The 11,299-nt window shown below is 42.2% G+C and overlaps 1 protein-coding gene across 1 annotated transcript; it reads right to left on the bottom strand.

Moving 5' to 3' along the window:
* Positions 1–686: 686 nt before the first annotated feature.
* On the bottom strand, positions 687–1,193 carry LOC110713260. The gene has a single exon (XM_021891717.1). It carries the CDS (start codon positions 1,191–1,193, stop codon positions 687–689), a length of 507 nt encoding a protein of 168 aa, XP_021747409.1.
* Positions 1,194–11,299: the final 10,106 nt, after the last annotated feature.

Genomic DNA, 11,299 nt, shown 5'->3' with positions numbered 1-11,299 from the left:
TTGGGTCACTCTGTGAGGAGCGGGCGTGCAAATTTTGGAGCGCCCGCTCCTGGTGCTGGAGCGGGCGTGCATATCCTAGGAGCGCCCGCTCCGAACTCTTTTTTTCCTTTCTGGTTTTTTGTTAATTTGGGTCACCATGTGAGGAGCGGGTGTGCATATCTTAGGAGCGTATCTTAGGAGCGCCCGCTCCGAACTCTTCTTCACCCTTCTGTTTTTTTGTTAAGTTGGGTCACCGTGTGAGGAGCGGTCGTGCAAGTTTTGGAGCGCCCGCTCCTGGTGCTGGAGTAGGCGTGCATATCCTAGGAGCGCCCGCTCCGAACTCTTCTTCACCTTTCTGTTTTCCTTCTGTTTTGGTTGAAATTAACGCCCCCTGTGATGAGCAGACGTGCAAGTCTGAGGAGCGCCCGCTCCTCATTGCTTATGGCCTTGATTAAGTTCTTCCTTGATTCCTTTTTTTTGCTTCTTTTTCCTACATTAAAACAATAAGGACATAATTCAAAAATATTAGCCAAAATCAGATATTCCCAACATTCTTATTATTTTCCTCTCTCATTCATCATTTTATTTCTCACATTTTTCCTTTTTTTTCTCTCTTTTCTTTTTTTTTTTCTTTTCTTCTTTTTTTTTTACTCGGGTTTCCTCCAGGAAGCACTTCTTTAACGTCAATAGCTTGACGTCCTCCACACTCAACAGGTAAGATTATATTGTGTTGATTCTAAAACACCTACATGAGCACCCTCGTAGTAAAGCTTGAGGCGATGCCCATTCATTTTGAAAGATCTCTTGCCATCCATATCCCAAACTTCCACAGCTCCATGAGGAAACACTTCCTTGACAATAAAAGGTCCACTCCACCTTGATAAAAGTTTTCCGGGAAACAATTTCATCCTAGAGTTATAGAGGAGTACCTTATCGCCTTTTAGAAATGCTTTCTTTTCAATGTTCCGGTCGTGGCAATCCTTAGTGCGATTCTTATAGTTGCTAGCACACTCATAGGCTTCCAATCTTATCTCTTCAAGCTCATGCAAATCAAGCCATCTTTGGTCTCCCGCGCTAGCCAAGTCAAAATTAATCTTCTTGATCGCCCATTGGGTTCGGTGTTCAAGCTCCAACGACAAATGACAAGATTTTCCATGCACTAGACGATATGGAGTTGTGCCTATGGGGTCTTGTATGCCGTTCCATATGCCCATAGAGCCTCATTAAGCTTTTCCGACCAATCCTTCCTATTCTCAGCAACCGTCTTCTCGAGGATTAGCTTTATTTGACAATTGGACACCTCCTCTTGTCCACTTGTTTGTGGATGATAGGTAAGGCCGAATCTTTGGTGGACCCCGTGCTTTCTTAGTATCTTTTGAAAAGCACTATGAACGAAATATGAAGCGTTGTCACTTACCACTGCTCTATTCCGAATCTTGGAAATATGACTTTGTTGAACATCTTTATGACTACCTTGTGATCATTAGTTGGGGAGGCAATGGCTTCAATCCATTTTGATACGTAATCGACCGCCACAAGGATGTATTGATTTCCATAAGAAGTAGGGAATGGCCCCATGAAATCAACACCCCACACATCAAATACCTCTAGCTCAAGAATCGGCTGTTGAGGCATCTCGTTTCGCTTGGATATATTTCCGGTTCGTTGACACTGGTCACAAGTCTTCACAAACCCCAAGCATCCTTAAAGATGTGAGGGCACCACAACCCACTATGCAAAACCTTTAATGATGTTTTGTTTGCTCCCATATGCCCTCCACAAGGATCGGAATGACACCTTGAGCACATTTTGCACTTCTTCATCCGGAACACACCTAAGGAGAAAACCATCTACTCCTCTCTTGTAGAGAATGGGGTCATCCCAGACATAGTGCCTTGCTTCCCTTTTTAACTTCTTCCTTTGGTTTTTGGAGAAATCGGGAGGGAATTCTCCACAAGCCAAATAGTTCACCAAGTCGGCGAACCATGGAAGCTCCTTCTCATTCAAGATATAGAGCACATCATCTCTCAGTTCATCACAAATGGGAATTTCATCATCACTAGCTTTCACATTCTCTAATCGGGAAAGATGGTCCGCAACCACATTTTCGGCCCCTTTCTTATCCCGGATTTCAACATGAAATTGTTGGAGAGACAAGAGCCATCGAAGAAGGTGAGGTTTGGACTCTTTCTTTGCCACAAGGTACCTAATAGCCGCATGATTGGTATAAACAATAGTTTTGGAACCAATTAGGTAGTTCCAAAACTTCTCAAAAGCATGCACCACGGCCAGAAACTCCTTCTCCGTTGTGGTGTAGTTCCGTTGAGCTTCATTCAAGGTCTTGGACATGTAGTAAATGACGTGAAGTTTCTTCTCAATTCTTTGTCCCAACACCCCTCCAACTGCAACATCACTAGCATCGCACATAAGTTCAAACGGCAAATCCCATCTTGGCCCTTGCACAATTGGAGTAGAGATCAAAGCCTCCTTTAATTTGTTGAAATCTTGAAGACACTTTTCATCAAAAATAAAGATGGCATCCTTTTTAAGAAGAGCATTTAGGGGTCTAGCAATTTGTGAGAAATCCTTGATAAATCTCCTATAGAACCCGGCATGCCCCAAAAAGGGTCTTACTCATCTCACATTAATTGGAGGTGGCAATTTTTCAATCACTTCAACTTTGGCCTTGTCGACCTCAATCCCTTTTCTTGATATCTTGTGACAAAGGACGATTCCCTCTTCAACCATGAAGTGACATTTTTCCCAATTTAGGACCAAGTTAACCTTCTCACATCTTGCTAAGAATTTGCCCAAATTGGACAAACAATCTTCAAATGAAAGGCCCCCTACCGAGAAATCATCCATGAACACTTCCATTTCGGCTTCAAGCATGTCTCCAAATATACTCATCATGCACCTTTTAAAGGTTGCCGGTGCATTGCAAATTCCAAACGACATTCTACTATATGCAAAAGTACCATATGGACAAGTAAAAGTTATCTTCTCTTGATCATCCGGGTTTATGGGGATTTGAAAGAAACCCGAATAACCATCAAGAAAGCAATAATACTTGTGCTTTATTAGTCTTTCAAGAATTTGGTCGATAAAAGGAAGAGGAAAATGATCCTTGTTAGTGGATGCATTTAGACGTCTATAGTCTATGCACATCCTCCAACCGGTCACCGTTCTAGTTGAAATGAGATCACCATTCTCATTTTCAACTATGGTCATTCCTCCCTTTTTAAGGACCACATGAACGGGGGAAACCCATCTAGAACTCAAAATGGGGAAGATGATTCCGGCATCAAGGAGTTTGGTGATTTCTTTCTTCACCACCTCCCCCATTTGAGGATTGAGTTTCCTTTTCCACTCAATGGAAGACTTAGCACCCTCCTCAAGTATTATGTGGTGCATACATAAAGCAGGACTAATACCTTTGAGGTTATCTATGGTATAGCCTAAAGCACCTTGGTGGTTTCTTAAAACACTACATAACATTTGATTTTGGCACTCGTTCATAGAAGAATTCACAATAACCGAAAAAGTTGAATTGGGGCACAAAAACTCATACCTTAGGTGTGATGGTAGAGGCTTCAACGCTACCATTGGAACACCCTTATCTTCTCTTAAGGTAGCTACTTCCAATGCATCATGTGTTGTGATTCCCATGCACACTTGCTCATTGCTTGATTCCGTACTTCCTTCAAGCATCTCTTCATACAATGCCATCTCTTTCCCTTGGTCACCTATCTTTTCCTTGTTCAAAAGGACATTCTCGAGGGCATCGTTAATAGTGAGAAAGTGCTCATGCATAGAAGTTACAATAGAATCAATAGTATCAATCATCATGCAATTATCAAGATTAGAACTTGGATATTTCATGCTTTCATTCAAATCAAATTCTATTACCTCATCTCCTACTTTTAGTGAAATTTTAGCACTTTTAACATCTATTAAAGCACCCGAAGTAGCAAGAAAAGGTCTTTCTAGAATTATTGGAATGTTAACATCTTCATCCATCTCTAACACAACAAAATCCACCGGGATTACAAACTTCCCCACCCTTAGAGGAACATCCTCTACCTTACCCTTTGGGAATTTAATAGAGCGATCGGCCAATTGTAGGGGGATGTTGGTGGGTAGAAGTTCCCCTATCCCAAGTATTTGGTATACCGAGTATGACATTAGGCTAACACTAGCCCCTAGGTCACACAAAGCATTATCAATTTGCATCTTGTATATTGCACATGGGATAACAAAGTTACCGGGGTCTTTCAATTTGGGTGGCATCTTGTTCATGATAATTGTTCTACAATTCTCGGTGAGATTCAGCGTTTCAACCAATTTACACTTTCTCCTTCCACTCAAAATATCTTTCAAAAACCTAGCATAGTTAGGCATTTGCTTGATAGCATTGGTAAAAGGAATTGAAAGGTGAATTTGTTTCAATGTTTCAAGAAATTTTCCAGATTGCACATCTAATTTGTTTCTAACAAATTTGTGAGGATATAGTAGCTTTTGCAATTGTTTTTTTTCTCTCTATTTTTCTCTTCTCTCTTCACTCTCTTTTTCAAAATCTTTCTCTTTTTCACATTCTTTTTCTTTCTCAAATTCTTTTTCTTTCTCACATTCTTTCTCTTTTTCATTCTCATGGTTTTGCTCTCTATCTTGTTCAAAATCACTTTAAAGGGGAGGCTCACTCATGTTAATTCTCTCATTGCTTCTTTTAGGAACACTTTCTTCCAACGCTTTACCACTCCTTGTTGATATAACATTTACGGGCCTCTTAGGATCTAGTCCTTGGGGTCGTATTTTAGAAGTGCTAGTCCCTTCCTTCAAAGCATTGGCCAATTGAGAAATTTGTGTTTCAAGCATTTTATTATGGGTCATGACTTCACTAAATTTCTTTTCACTAGAGGCCATGAAAGTATTGAACATTTTAGTTTGATTTTCCATCATTTCCTCCAAGGTAGACCTACTATGTGGTGCTTGTGCATAGTAGTTTTCTTGGGAAGCTTTATTACCTCTAACATTCGAATTGGACGCATTTTGATTAGAAGAACCTCTATTATTATTGTTGTTCTAATTGTTCATATTATTAGAGTTTCCCCCTTGGTAATATTGCCCTTGATTCCCATTGTTTCCTTGATTATTATGATTATGGTTACCATAACCACCTTGTTGGTTGTAGTTACCTTGGGGATTTTTGTCCCTTTGGTTCCTATTTCCCCATTGATTTTGGTTATGGTAATCGTAATCATTTCCTCTTTAGTTATAGGAATTCCCCCCTTGTTCTCTTTGATTTGGTGGTAAGTATCTTTGATTGTCTTTCCTATGTCTATTATCATAAGACAAGGCATTGACTTGTTCATTTTCATTTTCATAACCATCTTCGTATTAGGGTTGGGGTTGGGAATCATAATTACAAGAAGAGGTATCATGGTCATATGACCCACAATTTTCACAAAACAAACATCCATGAGGCATGTTATTAGAAGTAGAGGGAGAAGAGTTAGAATTCATACCTCTCCCCTTAGATTGGGAGGGATGCTCTTGTGTTGAACTAGAGGTCTCTAGTTTTTCCTTGATGGACGTCATCTCCTTTCCAAGGTTGGCGATTTGGGAAGTCAAATTGTTGATGGCATTAAGGTGATCAACGAAGTAAACCGCATTTCCTCCCTTGTTTAGAGACTCTCTCTCTCCTTCTTGCCAATCCATGTGGTGCCTCACCATATCCTCAATTATCTCAATGATTTGCTCCTCCGTTTTGTTCATAATCGGGCCACCCGCTCCCGCATCCAAGCTAGTCTTTCCTTGTGGGCTCAAGCCCCCATAGAAAATTTGAAGCACTTGATATGACGGAATTCCATGATGAGGGCACTCCCTTTGATATTCCTTGTATCGTTCCCATGCTTTAAATATGGTTTCACTAGCCTTTTGACGGAAACCTTGGATCAAAGCCCTTGCCTCAGCCATCTTCTTTTGAGAATAGAATCTCCCAAAGAAACCCGTGGTAACCTCATCCCAAGTTCTCAAGGAGTTAGGCCTCACCTCCTTCTTAAGCCATTCAAGAGCCCTTCCTATCAAAGAAAAAGGAAATATCTTTAGTCTCACAAACTCTTGAGTTACCCCATTTACCTTGATCGTGTTGCAATATTTTTCAAACTCGTTCAAGTGTGCAAGAGGGCTCTCATGTTTTGCTCCACTATATTGCCTCCTTTCAATCAAATTTATCATTGCGGGCCGAATCTCAAAGTCATTGCCTTAAGTAACGGGTGAAGCAATGCCGCTTGAAGCTCTATAAGCTCCCGAAGTTCCCAACTCCTTTAAAGGTCTTTGAAATGGTGGTTCCGCGTCACCCATTTGATCTCGATCCTCCTCTAAATTGATCTCTCTAGTTGGGGGAGTAGTAAACGGCCTAGAACCGGTTCTCTTTCTCCTTCTATAAGTTTGCTCCATCTCGGGATCTTAAGGTACCAAGATCTTGTTATGAGTTCTGCGCATGCACTCTCAACAAACGTAATTAGTAACAAGGCTACAAGAGTAGCCAAAAAGAAACAATATTTTTGAATTTTTGTTGTTTTATGGTGAACTAGACTCAAGTAATCAATTAGCAATCAACAACACCGTTCCCCGGCAACGGCGCCATTTTGATGGGCGTTAGAACGGTCGCACATTCCACACTCAATAAAACACATTTATTAACAAACACCTTACAAACCAAGCATAATGACAAGTAAGAGTTCGGTCCACAAGGAACGGGATATGGTTGCTAAAGATCTTAACACTTAAGCTAATTCGAAGTCAATGGTCAATTGGGGTTCGTCAAGAAGACAAACAAACTATGGTTCTAAATCAATGGATTAAGGACACTAGGGAATGGGATCCACTCAACCAAGGCAATTAGGAAAACGAGGAGCAAAATAGACAAGGTATAGAGAGGACAATATGTAAAATCAACCTCATGCAATTAGAAAACAACTCACACTACTAAACTTAGATTCCTCATTAGTCTAGCAATATATGATACATAATCAAATTGCAATAAGTAAAGACATACTCAATTTATATTCCCATGTCAAATTAAGAATATCATGATATCAAGCTCCTAAGTCAAGGGTAGCTAATCCTATCATTGAAGAACTAACAAGCAATCTCATATAATCAATTTAATTGCAATACAAACATAAATAACATCAATGCTTCTCCCACATTTGCATAATTAACCAAAAAGGTTGAGCTTCACCCAACCCCTAGCAAGTAGACCCTACTCACAACTCATATTTATCAACATGCAAACAAGTATTAGGGTTTTAACTTCTTCAATAATTGGGGAAAAGTGATTAACAATTGAAATAACTATCATCCAATAACAAATTATCAAGAACTAAGAAGATTTAAATATCATGCAACAACAAATAAAATCAGAAATTGAATGGAGAAAAGTAGAAGGATGTTACTAATTGAGGCTTGAAATTGTTGAAAACAAAGTGCCAATCTTGAGAAACAATCTTGAAACCAACTATTACAATGATTAAATTGATGAAAATTAAGCTAAATTAACTAAAAGGAATGTTTCAAACTAAGAGGAGTCTCTAAAAACTAGGTTATTTCCGTCTAGTTACAAATAAATAAAAGAGGAAGTATTTATACTCCTCGAAACACATAGGGAAATCTGTCAAAAGAAAGCGGATTTCCCAGCGAGGAGCGCCCGCTCCGAAATAAGGAGCGCCCACTCCACAGCCAGGAGCGCCCACTCCTCAACAACGCACGCCCGCTCCTGACAGGGTGCCATATTTTGAAGCTTTGGCAAAGACTTTGGAGCGCCCGCTCCTGAGGTGTGCACGCCCGCTCCTGAGGTGTGCACGCCCGCTCCTGCAGGAGCGCCCTCTCCATTCTCAAGTTTCCTTGCCTTGAACACAAACCATGCACCGAATTCTTGCCAAATTAAATCATAGACCTGCAAAACATGGACAAACACAAAACATGAGGGGGAAAACCGAGACAAAACATTTTCATTCAAAAACGGGTTAGAAATAGGGGAAATGAACGCAAAATCGGGTTTAAATTAACACAATAAGTGGTCAAATAAACCACTTATCAACCGCTCATTTACTCCATATTAATTTCGCTGTCCCCCTTTTCACTTATTTCTTTTACTCTTACTTTTCATCTTCCCTTCTTCATTACTCTTTCATTTTAAAATTTTAGCTCTTTGTTCTCTCTCTTTCAAACGGTCGAGTTCCTCCATTGTTGCGGCATGTTCTTGCTTCCTCATCTTTGCTTTTGCCTTAGTTTCCCCTTTATTTGTTTTCCCTCCTTAATTCTTGTATCTTTACTAACTTGTTTCCCCTATGTTCTTCTTGATTGCAGATCTGAACTTTCGTCTTGCTCGGGCTTTTGTGTTCGCCATTATTGTTGTACTGTGTTGCTTCTGCAACTTTTTCTCTTTAAGGTACTTACTTTGTACCTTTTGTTATTTGTATTTACCCAATTTCACATCTTTTTGCTTTTCCTACACAAGATTGTGTCATTTGATTCTTCCCAATTGTCAATATTCAATTTCTCCTCTTTGTTGTAGTTGTAATTGCATTCTTGATTTTTTCTCCTTATTCCTTCATTGTTCTTGTCTCCTAAACTGATCTTTGATTTTTAATGCCCCATTGCTTTTCCTTCTCTTTGTGGGCTTGTATTTCTTTGTAGATTTCATAATGTCTGACGCTTCTGATAGTTAGAACATGAGTGAGCCCCAAACGGCCACTGGATTGGATTCTCCTTCCCGATCCTCTCTTTCAGGTGAGCGCCCTGCGCACACTTACCCTGTTTCTCCTTATTTTTCTCCTATTCCTGTACAGACAATTATGCCTTCTAACTGTCCCCCCGCTGCGAGCGGGGTGGGTACTGCTGCGACTCCTGCTGCCGTATTTGGGTCAGGCAGTAGTCATCCCGCTGAGGGTACTGCTTTTCGCCCTTTCCAGCGAAACCTCGTCCTGATTTTTTTTATCCTTATTTTGAGCGGGTGCTCATGCTGGGTGGGATTCCTGTATCCCATCTCACCCATTTGAGGATGCGCGCAATGCGCCATAAAATGTTAGCTGACGCTGTCAAGGCTAATCCCCCTAACGTGTCTCTTGTTAGCCCCATTCCTCATGTTCAGCCTTAAAACAGTTTTGCTTTGCTTGATGACATGGCTGACGTGCATCAGTTTGACCATTTTGTAGTGCGAGGTGGAAGCACTGAGACTCCATCACCATCTCCCTCTCCGGCTTTTCAATCGGGCAGGATAACTGAGTCTCCTGGTGACCGCTCTTATTATGACTCTCGGCTTACTTATGTTGTGGAATTCGTAGAGGAGGGTAAGACCGAGTTCTTTCTGGATGACAAATGTTATGGGCCCAAAAATTGTGCTGGACTCTAGTTGGCGTAAGGATGCTAAAAGGCTAGATCTTGCTACTGTTGGGCAGAAATTCTATGGTTTTGGTGAGGGCTATGAGCTGGTTTTTTCCTGCTGTGGTGCAAAGCTATCCGCTCCTCCTACTAGTCACATTGCTATGTTTGCTTCGCAGCTGGACTTGGGCTTAAGGTTCCCACTGGACCCCACCCTGGAGAAGCTGCTACGTGCCTTCAATATCTGTATATCCCTGGTGCGTCCTGCTTCCCTTCATACTTTGATCTTCTTGCTGTGGTTTTTGAGGTTTTGAAGGTATCATGAGTCCTTGCATCTGTTCAAGTCTTTGATGAGCCTGAAGAGATCTACTTCTGAGACTGAGTCAGGGTGGTATTATGTTGCTCCCAAGGAGAGTAGGGTCTTGTCCTACCCGAAACTTTGCCGTTTCAGGGATTGGACTGGTAAGTTTTTCTGGGTGAAGGTGCCTTCTAATTTTGCTGCGCTGCGCAACTTCAGGGAGATCCGCACTAACATGGCTGGAGTTAGCGTCTCCCCCTCTAAGCATGCCCGTGAGACAGAGGCTTTTGAGGCTCTGCAGGGAGCGGGAACTGCTGACTCCAAGTTTCCCAAGATCTGGCTGCCCAACTCCATGTACATTATGGGTAATGAGCAACTCTCTGCTATGCGTTTGTGCCGTACACATGAATCTGGTAAGCTTTTTGACTTTATATCATTTCTTTTTCTCTTTTTTTTTGTTTTTTTTTTATCTTGGCTCTTTACCTTATTTGATTTTTCTGCCCTTCTTCTTTCAGGCTATGACAAGTTGGACAAACGTATCCTTGGGGCTGGCTGATAATTGGAAGGACCCTTTGACTGCTACCCCTAAAAATCCCTCCGAGCTTTTTAACACATTGGAGGTGTATGCAGGCTCTCTGAAGAGTGAAGCGCGTTTGGCTCCTACTGAGCTGCGGGCTGTTGTTGGCACTGCAGCTACTACTGACCGTGCTGGGTCCAGCCGCGCTCAAGTTGAGCCTTCATCCTCCACTGTTGGGAGCAGGCGCGAGACTCGGCCCACTCCTTGAAGGGCGGCTTCAGAATCTAAGGCGTTAGTGGCGCCTGATGCTTCTCCTGAGAAGCAATCTGTCGCGGCTTCTGGCCGGGTGGCACCTCAGACTTCTGTTGCCAAAAGACAACGTGATCAAGCTTCTGATGATCTTAAAACTACTGCTGATGATTTTGCTGATAGTGTTCTCCATTTTCCCCTTGAGGGGGTTGAGACCACTATTGTGGGTGAAGAGCCCATTTCTTCTGCTGAGCATGTTCTGCTCTTTTCTTCTACCGCTGGTGATGATGCTGCTGCGAAGGATACTTCTATCCCTTCTACTACAGTTACTGACTTCCTGCTCCCTGATGAGACTATCATGGAGCTTCCTAGGTTTTCGCCGCGTCCCTCTAGGCTGAGAGGGCGGCTTCGAAGTGCTTCTAGAGGTGGGTTCTCCCAGGCAGGGGGTTCTCACCAGCGGGATCGTCCAGTTATTGACTTGGAGGATTATCCAATGTCCTCCACCCCTGCTGGGAGATGAGCCTGAAGCGAAAAAGGCTCGCACCTTTCCTGGCCCCTGATCCTCTTGCGTCTACATCTGCCAACACTGGGCTTCTAGGTGGGAATGGTGATAGGGGGGACGCTCAGAATTCCAGTGAACTTAACCGTTGCGTTCACCAATTCTTGAGTGATGCTTTTGAGAACCCTCTGTGTGCTACCTCAATTTCTGCTGGAGGTACTTTCCGCCCTACTGGAGCTATTGAGTTTTCTGAGGTTCCCATTGATGTTCATCTTTGCCCTATACTCTGCCCTGCTGGAGGTGAGAATGCTGCCTTTCGGCCCTTGATGAATGTGAGGGCCGACGAGTCTTTGTTTGTGGACAATCCTCA

The sequence above is a fragment of the Chenopodium quinoa genome, unplaced genomic scaffold, assembly GCF_001683475.1.
Source record: "Chenopodium quinoa cultivar QQ74 unplaced genomic scaffold, ASM168347v1, whole genome shotgun sequence".
NCBI lineage: Eukaryota > Viridiplantae > Streptophyta > Magnoliopsida > Caryophyllales > Amaranthaceae > Chenopodium > Chenopodium quinoa.
This window is presented reverse-complemented; position numbering and strand designations above follow the sequence as displayed.